At 44.9% G+C, this 18,471-nt stretch overlaps 7 protein-coding genes across 7 annotated transcripts; 4 read left to right on the forward strand and 3 right to left on the reverse strand.

The window, feature by feature from the left end:
- Positions 1-22: 22 nt before the first annotated feature.
- Positions 23-1,672, reverse strand: F4817DRAFT_332434 (glycoside hydrolase family 64 protein). Its single transcript, XM_049302646.1, has one exon. The coding sequence runs from the start codon at positions 1,385-1,387 to the stop codon at positions 254-256; it is 1,134 nt and encodes a 377-aa protein (XP_049160702.1). The 5' UTR covers positions 1,388-1,672; the 3' UTR covers positions 23-253.
- Positions 1,673-2,131: 459 nt separating this feature from the next.
- F4817DRAFT_332436 (uncharacterized protein) lies at positions 2,132-4,785 on the forward strand. Its single transcript, XM_049302647.1, has 3 exons — positions 2,132-3,173; positions 3,231-3,514; positions 3,574-4,785. Exons 1-3 carry the CDS (start codon positions 2,239-2,241, stop codon positions 4,494-4,496), a joined length of 2,142 nt encoding a protein of 713 aa, XP_049160703.1. The 5' UTR covers positions 2,132-2,238; the 3' UTR covers positions 4,497-4,785.
- Positions 4,786-5,109: 324 nt separating this feature from the next.
- On the forward strand, positions 5,110-6,230 carry F4817DRAFT_364042 (nucleoside-diphosphate-sugar epimerase family protein; the record flags this gene model as incomplete). The annotated part of the gene is made up of 2 exons (XM_049306706.1): positions 5,110-5,364; positions 5,426-6,230. The coding sequence occupies 2 exons, from the start codon at positions 5,110-5,112 to the stop codon at positions 6,089-6,091; spliced, it is 921 nt and encodes a 306-aa protein (XP_049160704.1). The 3' UTR covers positions 6,092-6,230.
- A 570-nt stretch (positions 6,231-6,800) lies between these two features.
- On the reverse strand, positions 6,801-7,907 carry F4817DRAFT_332438 (nmrA-like family protein). Its single transcript, XM_049302648.1, has 3 exons — positions 7,255-7,907; positions 7,031-7,193; positions 6,801-6,975 (listed from the first exon to the last, which is right to left on the reverse strand). Exons 1-3 carry the CDS (start codon positions 7,859-7,861, stop codon positions 6,813-6,815), a joined length of 933 nt encoding a protein of 310 aa, XP_049160705.1. The 5' UTR covers positions 7,862-7,907; the 3' UTR covers positions 6,801-6,812.
- A 156-nt stretch (positions 7,908-8,063) lies between these two features.
- Positions 8,064-9,841, reverse strand: F4817DRAFT_332439 (purine and uridine phosphorylase). Its single transcript, XM_049302649.1, has 3 exons — positions 9,372-9,841; positions 8,580-9,258; positions 8,064-8,497 (listed from the first exon to the last, which is right to left on the reverse strand). Exons 1-3 carry the CDS (start codon positions 9,651-9,653, stop codon positions 8,349-8,351), a joined length of 1,110 nt encoding a protein of 369 aa, XP_049160706.1. The 5' UTR covers positions 9,654-9,841; the 3' UTR covers positions 8,064-8,348.
- Positions 9,842-10,098: 257 nt separating this feature from the next.
- On the forward strand, positions 10,099-13,674 carry F4817DRAFT_49074 (nacht and ankyrin domain-containing protein). Its single transcript, XM_049307547.1, has 2 exons — positions 10,099-10,612; positions 10,665-13,674. Exons 1-2 carry the CDS (start codon positions 10,591-10,593, stop codon positions 13,487-13,489), a joined length of 2,847 nt encoding a protein of 948 aa, XP_049160707.1. The 5' UTR covers positions 10,099-10,590; the 3' UTR covers positions 13,490-13,674.
- A 1,718-nt stretch (positions 13,675-15,392) lies between these two features.
- F4817DRAFT_49082 (putative OPT peptide transporter Mtd1) lies at positions 15,393-18,156 on the forward strand. The gene is made up of 4 exons (XM_049307548.1): positions 15,393-15,795; positions 15,848-15,950; positions 16,016-16,080; positions 16,145-18,156. The coding sequence occupies exons 1-4, from the start codon at positions 15,582-15,584 to the stop codon at positions 18,073-18,075; spliced, it is 2,313 nt and encodes a 770-aa protein (XP_049160708.1). The 5' UTR covers positions 15,393-15,581; the 3' UTR covers positions 18,076-18,156.
- Positions 18,157-18,471: the final 315 nt, after the last annotated feature.

Here is an 18,471-nt window from a genome sequence, read left to right on the forward strand (position 1 = left end):
AGTAAATGAGCATGGGGTTGGATTTGTGTACTTGATAACTCTTATATTGATAAATGCAGATGGTAAATGAGCTGCACTTACTTTGATATTACTCTATTAAGTTTGCTACCATGTTGACTTACTTCAAATACCTTGTATCCAACCGTGACCCCCTGACCCCAGGGCTTTCTAATGACTCTCCCTTAATATCATAAGAGGTAGACCCGAAAAATGATAATATGAAAACTTCCGAACATAGGGGTAGCGAATTGTATTACGTTTGAACGCCACCAACGGTTACCGTGAATAACACTGGGTCGCCTGCATTGACCTTCCCTGACTGATCGTCACCGCCATCCGGCTGCACGTCGTCGTAAGCAAATGCATAACCTTTTCCGTCAACATTGTGCTCATGTACAATGCGAGCATAATGATTTGTCGGATCTCTCTGGTAGAATGTGCGCGGTTGCGAAGGGTGTTCGTATGCCTCCAGCAGTGCTGTGCGCACAAATGCAGCAGCTAGGCGCGGGATGATGGCGTTACGCGTGGGCGACGGTCCCGTCGTGAACGGACCACTGTTGCAGCCAAAGATGTCCGCCGTATTCGGCTTACCAAACTTCTCATTACCAACCTGTACCTCGCCATTACTCATGAACTGGGCACTTAAAATGCCTGGTGCAGCTTGCGTGTTGATTTTCAGGACCTGGCCTTCTTTCTGCTTGGCGAGGAAATGTTCCCATACCTCATTCACATATGGTTCGTAGTAACCGCTGAAGTTCGCACGCACGGCATTCCCGTGCGTCGCATTTAGTACCCGGAGAATCCTACCTTTACGGTTGACTACCAACTTGTCCCAAGGCCGGCCATCCTTTTGCGCTTGCTCGCGCAGCCCCTCAGCGATGCGATCCACGCCGTCAGGAGCCATGCCGGCAACACTCTGCACCGAGCCATTTGCCAGCTCTAGTGAGATGCCCATCGGCAGACGTGAGACAAAGTCTACATAGCTAATATTTGCGTAAAGCTGCGCATCGTTGAGCGTAAACTCGCAAAAGCCAAAATCGACATCCGCATTAGGATCGGTCGGATTTAAGACGCTGGGCTCGACTAGACCAGGACCGGGATTAAGCAAGAAGGTGAGCTTTGCGTCGCGAGAAAACCAGATCCTGCCGCCGGCCATTTGTGGGATCGTGACCGTCACCGTGTTCCCCGGCGTTCCGAGAGGAATAGCGCAGTCTTCGGTCAGCGGTGAGCCAATGCGGGGCGGATTTTGCGGGAAGTAAAGACCCTCCCCGTCGGCTTTGAGAAAGCAACGTTGCCCTCTGTGTTGAAGGGCTATGCCGGTGATGTACGCATAGACTTGGTCTGAATTGCTATTATTCTTTAGAGCAACTTTTAATGATTTAGGCATGGTTGCGTGTTTTGTTTTACAGATTTATTGTAGACTGTCGTTTTCATGTAAGTGTAAAGAATACCACGTATCGATAGACTGCGAGTTAATCTGCCTGTAGAAGAATCTTTATGAGCGAAGTTAAATGTTGGATTTGAAAGTCAATGTATGCTAGTTTTTAGTTTCTACGAGCAGTACTTAAGTTGGAAATATTCTTAGTCTTGATGACGTAGGCCTTGTTTGATTTTAAAGCAGCACTTGGCAAACTTCTCTAAAACCGAGTCTTACAAAGAGACTTAAACTGGGCAACTTTACATCATGAATGTTGAGTTCTATAACGGCAGCTCGGTGTAAACATACTATACCAACCGATAATTAACAATTTTGAATACGATATGAGACTAGCATCCTTTATAATTTTTACGAGTTACTTCTAAGCTTATACCAACTCTACCATTTTGAATAACAGGTAGTTAATTATTTTATTCTCGTTGCTATTGTGATCAGTCAGATGTTGTATAGAACTTTGTAAAGCTAACAATGCAATGCCCTTTCGAAATTACCATACTATAATACAACTACCTAAGTTGATGCTGCCGGTTCTAACTTGGGGTAAATTTAGAACTAAAATTGCCTGAGGCTGCCAGGAACCCCCTGAAAATCAAGAAGCCTATCGGATTTGCTCCCTCAATATTGAGACCCTAGTGCGGCGTTATCATTTATGGGGGAGCTACATCATACGAAACCTTCTTCGATCAAGCATCGAAAATTACAGTAACCTCCAAATTTCATATTCTTCTCTAGATCTCGCACTTAATTATACGCAGAAGAATTACACCAGGTCGCCAACTAGGGTTATTCTCAAAGAGACCATGACCAGCTCTAATGCAACAATCAATGCACCCCCCGCCTCATCCGAAGATAGGATTCTCATAAATGAATATGAACAGAACCACAAGAAAATCAGGGCCTGTATTGCATGCCGTAACATGAAGATAAAATGCGTTTCGGTTCCCGGATCTAAAGATTGTGAGACCTGCATAAGATTTTCCCGTCCTTGTCAAGACCCGGGGCCACCAAAAGCGCGAGTGAAAACTTCCCAGAAGTTCACTGAACTCGAAAAGAAGATCGACGCCCTAACTAGTGCGCTGGAGGCTGAAAGAAGACGAAACCATCAGTCCATTAAACAAGCGAGAGAAGACGCAGCGTGGTCTAGAACTCCTGACTCGAGCTCTAAGTATGACGATGCCTCACAGTTCAGCGAACGACAAGATCGCCACGCGGAACTCATCGTCAGTGATGGCAGAGAAGCAAGCATAACCAGCCGTGATGTTGTCAGTCAGGGTTTGGTAGACATCCGTACTGCCTCTATGTTGTTTGACCACTGGAACCTTCATATGCGGCCATTGATGCCTTCTATCTGCTTCTCGGCTGAGGAGAATGTAGAGGCTATCCGAGCAACGAAACCTACATTATTCTTAACTATCATAACGATAGCTAGCACATCACTCAGACCGTCTCTCGTGAATCCTCTTCTAGGGCAACTCAACAGCATCCTAGCGCAGGATGTCTTTATCCAAGGCGCAAAATCTCTTGACTTATTACAGTCCCTAGTCCTCTTCTCACAGTACTACATACAGCCCCCGCATATTAAGGCATTTGCACTCCCTCAGCATATTTATAGCGCTGTGGTCATGTCTCACGATCTTAACTTAGGCGGTGCACTTAAGCTGGATAAGAATAGAACCAGTGACCAGGAGAAAGAGACATATAGAACTTTACTAACCGTATATTTTGGTGCATCGTGGTTGGTACTTATCTCGCATCAATTGCCCAGGAGTTAACTAACACCGCTTTTTCATAGTTCGGCAACGCTTCTACGTCGACATCAGCCCCTCATACTTTCGTCCTCGCACCAAGCTTACATAGAAGCTCTAACACGAGGGAATGGTACACGGAGCGACGATCAATGGTTATGCAGCCTTGTAGCTCTCCAAGAGATTTTCGATGATGCCTCAAAGACGTTAAATGCGTCGTATGCATGCGCGGACGAATCTTTCGATGACTTTAGAACGCAGCATTTACTAGGCATTTTCCGACAGAGATTAGCTGACTGGAAACTATCACCCTCAGGAGACCTGGACCCTCGTAAGTGTGACCTCATCAGCACTGCTCCTTAGATTTTACTAATATTTGATATTTCAAAGGTCTCAAAACACACACAGGTTTGGTTGCTGATCTCTATATTCACCAAGTTGCGATTCGAGTTTATGGCCGTCATATGCGCACTTGGCTTAAGATCAAGGATAATGAAGATCCAAACCGGCCGTCACCAACATTCACCGCAACACATACCGACGCACTCTGTCATAGCCTAATAGTAGGTGCTAATGCCTTGAATATCTACCTATCATTGGATGATGACCTTACACGTTCTCTTCCGAACGTGTTTCTTGTGTGGAATCTGTGTGTGATAGTTGGCTTATTGAAGCTGGGACACTTTGCGGAAGATCTATCACGTTCTCAAACAAGCGGCCCTGACAATTATAATACGCCATCTCCTTTAGATCTTCTTGGAGCGATGATCCAAAGGCTCACTACCTTAACTCTACACGGGTATTTCCCTCAGTCGCGGCCATTTATAGACGCATTCAAGAAGCTCAAGAGATGGTATCAACAAAAGAAAACAGTCTGTATTAACAACAATGGTAGCTGCGATGAAGGAAGTACCGAAATCGTTCACGATGTGCTTGGAACCCAAACCCCACCGGCCTCTCCATCACCTTCGCAGTCACACATTCATACTCCCGTTCGACCGCAACCGGGTTATCGAGGCCACTTACAAAACACTCTCGAGATACAAGCAGAATCAAATAACTCGGCTTTGATAACTGAAATCCAGCCTGCGGGACAACTAGACATTAACTGGAACTTAGGTTCTTACGCTTTCGACCATGTCAAAGCATCAGCCTATAACGCTGGCGTTTCAAATGCTAATTCCGATATGACTTATGACCCTGGGTACTTTAATACCGACATAGATGACACTGGGTTCGACCTCGGTGATATGAAAGACATTGATGACTTTATGATGCAAGGCGTTGACGGAGGATTATGGTCCATACTGTAGGGAACTAATTTCAGTTCTGAAGGGACTGGACTGTGCAACTTAGCGGGTTACTACATAGGGTCAAAATGGTACCTATCTTTAATAGTACTAGATGAGTGGCGATCCCGCTGTGCTATAATTCTCGGGCTGGCGAGAACTCGTCAGCAATGTGATTCCTAATATATCCCTAGAAGTGAGTGGAACTGTAGAATTATACGAAAACTTCGACTTCTTTTTGTCAGCGTTTGGATTATAAATACTGACAATTGGCAACGATGACAAAAGACAATCGGCCCCAGCCAACCCCGAGATATTTATGGTCAATGTGTTTGCCTTGGACGCTAAAGTTGGTCTAACTCGGAGCACCCGGGTGTGTCTTTAATCGGTCGCTGTGGGCTCCGGTCATGGGGTCTCGGCCGGTGCCGTAGAACCCCGAGATCAACCATCATTGCTTCGTCGTCCCGTGAATTACTCAAGCTTAGAATCATATTGACGTCAAATTTAGGCCGCTGTTGTTTAAAGATAAAATACTGCCCACAATGGCTTTTAGATACCTTATTTTAACTCTTCATCATTCGTATTCTGCAATACCTATTTGGTAGTTACCTTAGGTACTTTACCCATTATTACCATCATGTCGCGAGCAGTTCTCATCACTGGAGCCACAGGCAAGCAAGGCGGCGCTGTCGTGAACGCGTTACTAAAAGCCGATGCTGATCTTGAGATCCTCGCCCTTACTCGAAATGCTCAATCAGCATCTGCTCAACGGCTGGCGCAGAAGTCGTCCAAGATCAAATTGGTGACGGGTGATATGGACGCAGCCGAAAACATCTTCAGCAAAGCTAAGGAGATAACCAATACACCGATATGGGGAGTCTTTAGTGTACAGGTAAGTTGTTGAGAAGTTGTAATCTGGAAATGTGTCAATAGGTATGCTAATACTGGTATAGGCAGCTATGGGCGGCGGGGCAAACTTTCGAAAGGAAGAAATTCAAGGCAAGGCTTTAATCGATGCTTCGCTCAAGAATGGTGTCAAGCATATGGTGTATTCGTCAGTCGACCGCGGTGGAGACAAGTCAGATAATGACCCAACCAACATTCCACACTTCATCAGCAAGTACAACATCGAGAAATATCTTTTGGAGAAGACCAAGGACGGAGAGATGGATTGGACAATCCTCCGACCCGTTGCCTTCTTCGAGAATCTGACCCCGAACTTCTTCGGTAAAGTTTTCACCACGAGCTGGAAGATTACCCTTAAGAAGGACCAGAAGCTTCAGTTAGTCGCGACAAGCGACATCGGCTTCTTTGCCGCCGAAGCGTTTAGAAACCCGGAGGAGTGGAAGGGAAAGAAATTGAGTCTGGCGGGGGATGAGCTAACGTACGATCAGTTTGCCACGATTTTCAAGCAGAAGACTGGTAACGATCTGCCCACTACGTATCATTTTATTGCCGCTATCATTATGTGGATGACGAAGGAACTCGGGTATATGTTTAGATGGTTCCGCGACGTTGGTTATGGAGCTGATATCGCAGCGCTGAGGAATATGCACCCTGATCTTAAGGACTTTGGGACATGGCTGGAAACGGAGAGCAAATTCAAGACTCGCCAATAGGCTGGGACCTTTCCATGTAATGTAATGTAAAAGTGTGGGTGTGTAATAGTATAGTTTCTGTTTGCGAAAAGAAATGGTTATGGGACTGTTGTAAATATCAATAATGCTGTGTATACAAGCCAGGGTTCCTCTCATATATGAAAATTGGTGGCTAGTTAACCAGGTCAGAGGTATATGAAGCTTTTATACTGTATGATTTACTAAAGACTAAGTTTTCCCTTCGCGTGGAAGATGTACCAAATACCAACGGTCGGATTTGGGGGAGAGATATAATTGCCATGATACGAGTGCCTGATTGTCAAGGTATAAGTGGGTTAGGGGTAGATTCAGGGGTATGTAGATCTACTAGGATTGGGAGGTATATAAGAGGCGCGCAGCGCCCTCGTAAGAGGGTAAAAGGCAGGCGTGAATAGTTCAATTCTATCTATGCTGACTTTCACTCTATGTATAACGTTCATCAAGGGTTACGTCTGATACTGATAGGAAAATAACCTCATTATACTCAAAGAGCTACGAACGAGATAGCTAATACCTACATTCCTACCCAAGCCTCTTAATGAGAATGATTACCTACCTCCCTACGAGGTACTTAGATAGGCATTTATTTATGTGCGAAATACACCAACATATCACGAAATAGACGACAGCGTTCATTGCTTTCAACATATATTAAGGGATGAATATGTATCCCAGTTAGTTATGGACTCGTCTCATCGTCTCCTTAAGTACTTTTCCCGACATTTGAGTGAGCACTCAATAATTGGTCCTTCGGAACCGATCTCAGATAGTCCTCCCAATTTACGGGCTTGACTTGAGGATATTGATCGTTGTCGCACTCGGGACCCAGATGCGCCTGTCCGTTGGTCATATAGTACTGATAAAATCTATATTACATCAGCTTTGATTGCAAGTACGTGCAGAGAAGTATCAAATACTCACAAAAACATATAGGAGAAGACATTTTGAGGGTCTTTCTCTCTCAGGCTATGCATATGCCTGAACAGATCATCCAATGAGCCGTGGTTCTCGAGCTTAGGCTTTACCCCGTAGACTTTCTCGAAGGATTCAGCGATCTCGCGGATTGTTGCCCGCCCGCCGACAACTACGAGAGGAAACCTGTTAGCTATTATTCACATCGGTCTGTTTATTCGCTGATGACTTACATTTTTTAATCCCGACGGCGTTCTTATCTGCGCAAACCGCTGCGGTATACTCAGCCGCATTCCGGTACGTAGTAGCTTCCCATATCTCGTTACCCGTGCCCCAATACTTGAGAGTTGCAGAATCAGCATCCCAGGTACCGAATACCGGGTTAAAGAAGACCTCCATGAACATGCCGACCAAGATATGTACGCCCTTGACCTTGTCTTGGGCATCTAGATACGCCTTGACATGGATCATCGGATCCTTGGGGAAGAGATCTCCTAGCTTAAGCTTAGTATAATCCAACGTCCAATCCGAAGCTACATAGCGCGGGACGCCCTCGGCAGCGCAGGCGTCGACGAGCGCTTTCTGCCCGTCCGCCATCAACTTGCCGTCGCCGAGGTAGCAGCACACAACCACATCGCACCCGGCGACGAAGGAACGGACAGCGGACGTGTCGAAGGCATCCCCCTTCGAAAGCTCAACCTTGGAAGATAATGGCTCTGGAACTTTAGAAGGGTCACGACAGTACCCCTTAATCTTGATATCGGGGTATTTGAGAAGTATTGACGCGAGTTCGCGGGCGAACTTGCCGGTTATACCGGCGATTCCGACTGTAATAGTCATATTGAGAAGATTATTACTTGATGAAACTTCAGTTATTCAACTTTCGTGGTTTCTAATAGAGAGTAGCTTTGTTTATTTTATAGTTTTATAATTCGTTGATGAAATGTGATGTAATCGGAGCTTCGTGACGCCGAGATATAGTAACAGGGGCGTATTCACTCCGGACGCTAAGAGCTTGATGATTTGGGAACGACGTCAACGTCTCTAAATTGCGCCGTGTTTTACCTAGCTCGGGAGTCCGAAGCCTTAGCTACTACTACTCCCACTAATATTCTATGAAGGTCTAGAAGCAGCAGCTTGTCTATTATGTATGTATAGTAGCCTAGGGAAAAGCTATGAATAACACACTCACTATCGAGAGATAGGCGTCACCGTATCGTTCTTGTTGATTATCCTCCAAGCCCTTACTCTCATACAGTTAAGGAAAAGATTAAGGAAACATCTTCAGCCCCAGGCCAGGGAAAATACAATTCCCCTATCTCAAAAATCAAGAAATGTGCTGCCCTCCACCAATTGAAATGCTTCCAGAGCCTATATTCTGGTTGCCCCGACCCCTGAAGATAATTACTTCCCTCTCAGATACATCTTCGGCTACATCATGACCTCGCCCATTATTCGCAGGGGCACCATGTTGGTCTGCATACTAGGGTTAGTAACAAAACTTGTTAAATTGTAACGAAGTAATCGAGTGAGTATAATGGCCATGTATGACACTAACCACGTCCTGGTGGCACCGGACGATTCGGCGCCTGGCTTGGTGGAATTTGAAACAAGAGTGCTTTGGCATATGCCGCCGCAATGGCCGCGGCATATGGTTGCCAGTCCTTGTTCTTGTGTTCATCTGCGTAGTCGCATGTGCCCCTGATGACGCCGACATTAAGTCGATTCATAACGCCTGCTGCTTCCATCTCTAGGCCAATAATGCCATACTTATCTCTCAACATATCTCGCTTCGAAGCACTCCTCATGAGTTTCTCTCCTGACCCTATTGGACCATACCACACTCTGGTGCGTTCTGAAGCAGGCCGCTTTGGTCTTTCTACTATATGCTCGATACCGTTGTCTCCTACTTGATAGAAATTGTCGCGATCTTGCCCAGGATCAATAAAGTTCCCGTTCGCATGCCTCTTGTCCTTCATATTTTCGTAAAATGGAAGAAACAGTCTGGCCTCATCCGGTGAATTAAGTTTGATACTGCCAATAGCGGACCTTACAACTGACTCGGTCTGAGCAAGAATATGACCATTCCGTAGAAGCTGAGGCGTATCGCCCCCCTTATCTCTACCCAAGTCGTATGCCACAGCTCCCGGACGGTCCATATCTGGGATGCTGACAAGAACATCACCTAATCTAATGTCTCGTTTAGGGTCTTGTTTGAGATCAGGAATACCAGCAGCCTACCGACGACCGGGTTAGTAAATTTGCGCCAGGAGCTGAAGAGATACAGATATAGAAAACTCCAACTCAGAGAATAACAGAAGTGGGCATTTCAAATAATGTTTAGACTTACCACGCCTACTAGAAGACCAAACCAGAAGTTGGGGAAAAACTTCTTTGCCTGACTGGCAAGGGCAGCGGCTGATCCCGTCCCATACTCCTGACCAGGCGGAAGAGTCGCAATTACAACATTATGTCCGCACATGTCGCCGGCTTGGAATACGTAATCGTCGCCGCGGGCCATTGGAAATCCGCCGACATGCCTATTATCTAGCATATACAAAGCGGCTTTTGCCTCGATTTCTAATGGTGCGATCCATATGATACAATAGTTTTCGGGTCGTAAATCCCCCATTGCTCAGTCGTCGATGCAGTAAAAGGTTCAAACGGTTGAAAAACTTAGTAAAGAGAGAATACTATTACGAATGCCTAGTATATCGTTATTAGAGGGACTTACCTTTCTTATATAATTCATCAAGTCTACGAGGCATTGTTGGTTGTTGCCAGCCTGCCTCTTCCTTGCTGCAGGCTGGCTGTTATGGGACCACAAAATGAGAATTCTGACACAGAGAATCTCCTCATTCGTAACTTCATCCCCTGCAATGCAACCCTATATGCACCAACATGCAGTGCTTAAGCGCCGCTCAGCGGTATGATTCTCCATTCGCCGCAATTTTGATCATAAAATGCCTTACAGCCTGCTGGGGCGAAGTCGCTACTCAGTCAGGCAGTCAGTAGCGAAAATTAAATGCGCTTGGTATTCCCCTCCAGGCATGATACCAGATATTATACTTGAAATAGCCACGTAAAAAGAATCATAAAAAATAAGAAAAAGTAATAAATGGATACAATATTTTCTCACGAATATTATGATATATATTTTCATCCATTTACGGTAGTTGTTGTTAGTATAATTATTAGTCCTTATTGTCAGGCTAGAAATAAAATTGGCATAAGCAGCACAGCCTCGCTTTTGCCAACGCCAGCGCTGTTTTAGTTTTTAGAGCAGCCAAATTCGGAGAATATTTATTAGTTTGCACAAATGCCTAGCACTGGCTAAACAGGTCGGGGAACATAGTCAACGGCTCGCGCATATCACGACACATTGAATTGTGGCTAGGCAATTCAAAGGCTAACAAATGAGAAGGATCACAAAATGCCTAATAGTTCCCACGATGGGCATCATGCTAATGCTGGCTCTTTTGAACCTACATAACGATTCGAAGGAGGAAACCGGGGGTTCACTCAGCATTCCGGAGAAGGTGTACAGGTGGTGAACGGGAGCTTTCATAATGGTCGGGACTTCAACAGTAGGTATTACTCAATCACCAAATGGAATATTATCATAAACTAATCTCAATACTAGTACTACGACTTCGCGGTAATAACATCCAATTACATTCACATACTCATATCCAAGACCAAGTGAAAAAAGAGACTATCGAACGCCGGACTAAGGTGATTACATCGCTCAAGTTCATTCAAATCGACAAGCGCCAGAGAACCATTAAAGGGGCACATATAAAAACCTGTAAATGGTTTTTAGAAACTTCACAATACATAGACTGGCTTGATACAAGCAAGTTTGACGACCATAGTGGCTTCCTCTGGATCAAAGGCAAGCCCGGTGCAGGAAAGTCAACCTTGATGAAGTTCACGATATCGCATGCGTACCAACCGCTAAGTGATCAGGGGAAGATAGTCATCTCTTTCTTCTTTAATGCAAGAGGAGAGGAGCTAGAGAAGTCTACGGATGGCCTTTACCGATCGCTTATTATACAGATACTCGAATTAAAACCAGATCTTCAGCGTGTCTTAGACGCCATTGACCCATCACGCCCGTGGAACATTGAGCTACTAAGGTCTCTATTTGAAGATTTAATTCTCGCTATGGATGAAACATCCATAATTTGCTTCATTGACGCATTGGATGAATGTGAGGAACGGCAGATCCGGGATATGCTGTACTTCCTACACAATATTAGCCAGAAAATAGCTTCGTCTGGGACACACTTGCATATCTGCTTCGCAAGTAGGCATTACCCCCATATAACGGTCACAAAGGGACTTACTCTAGTAATTGAGGGCCGGCAAGAGCATAATCAAGATATAACCCAATACCTGAAATTTGAGTTACGTATCGGACAGGATATTCTTGCAAATCAAATCCGTACCGAGGTCCAGGAAAAGGCGTCTGGGGTTTTCATGTGGGTAGTTCTCGTTGTGAGTATCTTAAACAAAGAATATGACCGCGGGCGCAAACATACTCTTAAAAGGCGACTAGAACAAATCCCCAGCGACCTCCACAACCTATTCCACGACATATTAACACGCGACAATGACAACGAGGATGGGCTTCGTGTCTGCATCCAATGGATACTTTTCGCAGCACGTCCACTACGACTCGAGGAGCTATATTTTGCCATCATGTTAGGCATTGAACCAGAGGACTTGGCCATGTTCCACTCGGAAAATATTGTTTCCGTCGAAGATATGGAAAATTATATCATCGATAATTCGAAAGGGTTGGCTGAAGTTTCGGGGTCATCAACAACCGTTCAGTTTATTCACGAATCCGTTCGCGATTTCCTCCTCAAAGAAAATGGGCTACAAAAGGTTTGGCCTGAGCTTGGGTCGAACCTTCATGGGTATGGCCATGAAGAGTTAAAGCAGTGCTGCTTTGCTTACCTACGCGACATATTTTTGCTTGACTCAGATGACCCTATTCCAATGTGGGACTTGACCACCAACCCTTTAAACTATTTCAGTGGCTGGTTTATCGCGACACGTATCCCACGTATGTGGAATAGAATGAATCGTATCATTAACATGGAAACTGGAAAACCAATGCTGAGCCATTTATATTATGGCCGCTGTTACGATACCGCTACAAAGTTTCCATTTCTTGGTTACTCTATCGAGAATATCCTGTATCATGCCGACGAGGCTAATAAGTGCGGACTCTCACAATCGGAATTTATATCAGGATTTCCATTTAGGGCATGGATTGAATACAACAACGTGATCGAGGGCTCTAAACCTATGGACGAATGGCCCAACGTCCGCTGGTATGCGTCGGATGTGAGCCTTTTGTACATATTAGCGAGCCGTAATTTGGCACGCCTCATCCGAACTCAAGATATTCGGCAGTCCTGTTTCGATATTGAACAGAGCGAATACGGTACCCCGATATTTGCTGCGCTTGCAACCCAAAGCTTTGAAGCATTCTGGGAATTGCTCGAGCAGCATACAAAAACCGTACCATCGAGTTTATCAGTTAAGGAGGTGTATACACAGAAAGAAGAGGAAAGTTTATCTCCAGAAAGACTTAATTCCGATTTTGAATTAATCCAACTCGCACTAGAGTCGCATAATGGATTTGCTCTTAGGCTCTTGGAAAATTATGGCCCCGAGAAAAAGAAATTTATACCTGGGGCCAAAGTGGGATATAAATACTTCATTCAATCATTACTCTGGAGGGGGCTCAAAGTTGAAGGCACTAATCGAGATAGAAGCCTACTACAAGAAGCCGTCGCCCAAGAAGATATGAAACTCGTCCAGCTATTCATTAAGAAGGGTGCTGATATTGATGGCAACAAAGAGTACCGAAGCCCATTGCAAGACGCGGTTCTAAAAGGACATAAAGAGATCATCCAGCTCCTATTCCAAAGTGGTGCTAATGTAGAAGGTAATGAAGGATACACAAGTCCACTGCAAGACGCGGTTATCATGGGAAATGCGAGACTTGTGCAAATGCTACTTGAGAAAGGAGCTAACGTTGAAGGTCGAAAATCCTTCTTAAGTCCACTCCTTTGTGCAGCTATCCAAGGATATGAAGATATTGTACGGTTACTGCTACACAAGGGAGTCAATATCAACGTTGAGGGGTATCCCAACAGCCCGTTAGCTTTAGCAATAGAAAGGGGATATGAGACTATGGCTCAGCTACTTTTAAGCCGTGGTGCTAGAGATGAACCTTGGGCTTTCGTTGGCAAGAGGCTATTGATAAAGGCAGCAAGAAAGCGGCAGGTACGCGTCGTCGGCGCATTGCTAGCTTCGGGCGTTGACATTAGGGGTCATGATATACCCTTCCGAAGGTTGGCGCTTTTGTGGGAGAACGAGCGGGACCGAGCCATTATCCAGTTACTGATTGACTATGGGGTGGGATATGAGCGGAACAGCCCTCAATGAATACCTATCTAGGTATCTATTACAGAATGAAGAGTTTTACTTAATGTCAATGTCGGAAGTTATTATCGTAGCTGTCGCGGAGTTTCTACACCTACCAACCAAGCCCATTCATATTCTACTCCTGACGGAGGTACTAACATAGGATTATCAAGAAGACCTAGATAAATTAGGCACCTATGTATAACAGACCGTAGTATTTATATAATACTATAAACTGGGTTTCCTACAAATTATAATTTATCACGCTTATATATTCCTAGTGCTCGTTATAATCTCGCACCCTTACCACCAGTTGGGCCCACCGAAAGTACCTGCGTTGGCTTACCACGCACTGTTCGACCCCTCATCCGTCTGGCGTAATTATTGAGGCGTTATACGAACAATAGTATGGCCGAGCGAGCCTCCGCGCAAAGCATTTGAACCCCTTACCTGGGACTATTCAGTATCGGATCTGGTGCACTGCGAAAAAGTTGTCTAAGATAACGCTACCGGTCCGTTTTCCTCGCGTACACTTTCGGGTTATCCGTCTTGGCAATAACCTACGGAACGAACGGCCGGGGAAAACCACGCCGTTTACAGCCCGGAATGCGGTTTTATTTTTCTCCCTTTTTTTCCCCCTCAGCGACGCTAGTTTTTAACGTTATAAACTACGGTGCACCATTAGTGCGCAACCGACAAAACAAAAAAGCGGATGAAAATTCGTCCGATTGGCTGGCGTAAGCGCTATAATTATAGCGCACTTACCCATTAAGCACCCTATAAATACAGGGCATTACAGTGAGCAATACGCTATAATTATAAGGCTTGTAAATCGAGGATTTTAATTGGCTGACATTTAACTTCAACATCAACCAATTAAATTAAAAGATTCCATTGTCAATTTAATCTTCAATTGCTTTATACATACAACACACAACACACAACACACAACACACAACACATTCAAATAACTTTACAAAAACAACAATTCAGACATTATAATTGGTATCATTTTATAGCCGTAATTGATGCGAAAATAATGATTTAAGTTGCATTTGAATCGGCCTTTTGGCTGTTGTGTTAAAGTAGAATCAAATAGCGCTTGTCTGGAAAGGCAAGCACGTGATACCCTTTAAGCACCTCGATAAAGTCATTCCAACCAGACTCCAGATACTTTAATAGCAATATAATACTCAATACATATCGCATAAACATGCAATTTGGTCCATTATTTTCGCATCAATTACGGCTATAAAATCATACCAATTATAATGTCTGAATTGTTGTTTTTGTAAAGTTATCTGAATGTGTAATGTATAAGGCAATTGAAAATTGGATTGACAATTAAATCCTTTAATCTGATTGGCCAAATCTAGATTTTAGTGGGAAGGGTGGCCCGAATATTACATAACCTCGGAGACTTTTTTCAAGCACTATAATTCTAGCGAATGCACCACTGTAATTCCCTGTATTTATAGGGAGCTTAATGGGTAAGTGCGCTATAATTATAGCGCTTACGCCAGCCAATCGGACGAATTTTCATCCGCTTTTTTGTTTTGTCGGTTGCGCACTAATATGCCACCGTATATAAACTGGCGAATCAATTGATGTCTTCCTATCTCTCGTAGAAGATAGCAAAGTCTTTACGAACAATGGCGGGATAAGGGACCCTTGATACCTATACAGCTTTATCTAGAACGTACAATTCGGTCACGACATCACTCGGGATATTGATGCCATATTAGCCAAACTCTTAACCAAAGTATGAATGTTAAAAGTACCCCAACCCGCCCGCGTGTTTCTGGTCCACTTGCAAAACCTCCTATCTGAGGAATTTTCCCCAATAGGCAGGTGATGTGTTAATCCCAGCACCAAGTAAGGATGCTATTGGGCGCCATTCCGATTCAGCATCACACCATCAAGTAAATATCATCTGCCGCCGTTAAACGTGCGCGAGGTAAACAATGTTAGGATATAACGTAAGATATAACAGGTCAAGCTTTTTGTTTTCTTCCTCTATTATACTATACTCTGTCTTCATGCGCATGCATCGAGGTGGCATTAGGCGAAGCTTTTCGGCTAGCCATTTGATTTGACCTAGGCTTTCTAGAAGATGTCGGGCTTTATCGAAACAACATCTGTCTTGGAAGATGTCCCTAGCACGGCTAAAGTACACAAGAAAGCGACGGTGACGGAAGCACTCGTCGCACCTAATGGCGACAAATCAACCCTAACCTTGCAGCACGAAGCAAGTAAAGACAGCGCCGAAGATTCTCATCATGATAATGATGCCGAATATGTAAAAGGGCATCCTGTTATTCGAAATGGTAATGCTTATGGTCCCCTTTTCTGGCTCCTGTGGTTAACATACTTGATCAGGGTTCGATGTATCAAAATTCCTAATATCAGTTCGCGATGATGGCGACCCTGCGTTGACATTCCGCTCCATAATCTTGGGATCCGTATTCACGGCCCTTTCAAGGTAAAGATTGGATTTTCAGTTATATAAAAGCATTTTAGTGTATGATGAACTAATATATAAAAAAGCGTAATTACTATGCTTTATATATTCAAGCCGTTCCAGGTACAAGTTTCAGCCGTATTCATACAGCGTACGTCCACTCTTTTAGTTCTTTTAGTATGCCTTCTTACCTTCTTTGCGCTCATACTCGATAGTGTTGGTGTTTATTTTTGGAGAAGCATGGGCTCTCTCAACTCCACGCCCAGAACGGTTCAAGGCAAAGTGGGTGCAGAAAACACTCAGATTCATCAATTCTGGACAACCATTCGGGATCAAAGAGCATGTGGTAGCGTCGCTCATCGCCTCTTCTGGCAACAATGGACTGTCTGGCGTGGAAGTTTACGCCATAGAACGATTATTCTATGATCGATCCGTCTCTGCTTCCACTGCAGTCCTCGCTACCTTCTCCATCTCACTTTGTGGATTTGTAGTAGCCGGTCTTTTACGGCCACTCATAGTCTACCCCGCAGAGATGGTATACTGGTTGACGCTGCCACAGGTAGTCCTCTTCCAGAATCTCCATTTTGATCGGCTGGCCAACCGGGGTCGTCTTATCAAGTTTGGCTGGGCTCTTGCATTTGCTGCCGTCTGGGAAATATTTCCGGCGTATATAATACCATGGTTCAGTGGTATCTCTATCTTCTGCCTAGCATCATTGGGCGCTCCAGAAAGGACCCGTACCATCTTCTCCACCATCTTTGGAGGAGCCTCTTCCAACGAGGGGCTTGGACTTCTGAATTTCTCTCTGGACTGGCAGTACATCCAAAGTCAATACCTGTCACTACCAATCAAGCAGCAGCTAAATTCTTGGATCGGCTATGTCATCTTATATTCCGCCTTGCTTGGGCTGTACTACAGTAATACATGGAACGCCAAGAGTTTTCCATTCATGTCGACATCTCTCTTTTCAGCAAACGGTACTGTATTTCATCCAACCTCAATTTTGAACGAACGAGGTGTCATTGATGAAAACAAATTGAAGGAGGTTGGTTTGCCATACCTAACATCAAGCACCGTTTGGGGGTATTTTACCCAAAACATCGCAATAGGAGCATTGATAACTCACGTCATTATATTCTTCGGCAAAGACATGATTCTCGCGTGGAAACAGGCACGTAATAGAACTCAACCCGATCCGCATTACCAAGCGATGCTGAGATACAAGGAAGTACCGCAATGGTGGTACCTGGTGCTTTTTGCTCTCTGCTTTTTCGCCGGCTTAGCTGTGAACATTATAGGCGAGACCACACTTCCTGTATGGGGATACATTATATCTCTCCTTCTGGGATCTTTCATCGCGCCCTTCTCCTGTATCCTCTACGGGTTATACGGAAGTGGAGTGGCAACCAACCAGATCTCTAAAATGGTCGCCGGTGCTGTGCACCCGAACCTGCCGTTGGCCAACCTATTTTTCGCATCGTGGTCGCATCAAGTTATTCTTCTGGCCGTAAACCTTGCAAACTGGCTCAAGGTTGGACAATACACGAAGGTGCCTCATCGCGTCATGTTCGCCACCCAAATCTACGGCACTCTCCTTGGGGCAGGATTGAACTACGCCGTCATGACTGTCATCGTTAATAGTCAACGGGAAATCCTCCTTGATCCCCAAGGTAACAACATCTGGAGCGGATCGATTGTACAAAGTCTCAACTCACAAGCAGTAACGTGGGCCCTGGCGAAGCAGATGTACGGAGTGGCAGGACGCTATCTTATTGTTCCCCTTGGCATCGTTATTGGCCTCGCCATACCAGTCTTCCATTGGGGCTTGATTAAAGTGATTCCCCGTTTGAAGGAATGGCCTATTAACACGGCCCTGATTGTCGCCTATAGTGGTATTAACTACTACGGAAATACGTCGTGGATTTGGTCTTCTATAGCGGTTGGAGTCTTTTCGCAACTCTGGCTAAGACGTCGATTACCGAGGATCTACAACAAGTATAATTATCTTATCGGGGCGGCATTAGATGGAGGATCCCAGCTGGTGATTTTTATTCTGTCTTTCGCAGTCTTCGGCGCCAGCGGAACGGCTCATCCATTCCCAACATGGTGGGGAAACCCATCTGGTAACCCCGATCACTGTCTATAAACTCATTAAAGAATCTTCAATTTTGGAGATCATCGAAGTTGCATAAAGCGTGCATAACGCCCCTTTAATCAAGACCCCGGTCTGAAGTCTGCGGCCAAGCTGCGACCCGCGATAGCTTTCAGTCTTCCACCAATACATTTATAGTTCACCCTCACTCCCAAATGCAAATCAATGGCTCGTTTAGGTGTTATCCTATAATATGTGATTCTTCATGTGTGTATTGGAAATGTTTTGGCCTTCTAAGCACGTCAGTAGCGATGTGTTGGCCCGAGAGGCCAAAGCATCGCCGTTGCTTTCGCAGCCCCCATCTTCCATGAGAATGTTGGAAGAATGCTGGAAGGTACTGACACAAGCCAAATTATAAAGCTTGGATTTGCTAGTCTTCTTGCTAGTTTC

The sequence above is a fragment of the Daldinia loculata genome (assembly GCF_022478755.1).
Source record: "Daldinia loculata strain CBS 113971 unplaced genomic scaffold F4817scaffold_14, whole genome shotgun sequence".
Lineage (NCBI taxonomy): Eukaryota > Fungi > Ascomycota > Sordariomycetes > Xylariales > Hypoxylaceae > Daldinia > Daldinia loculata.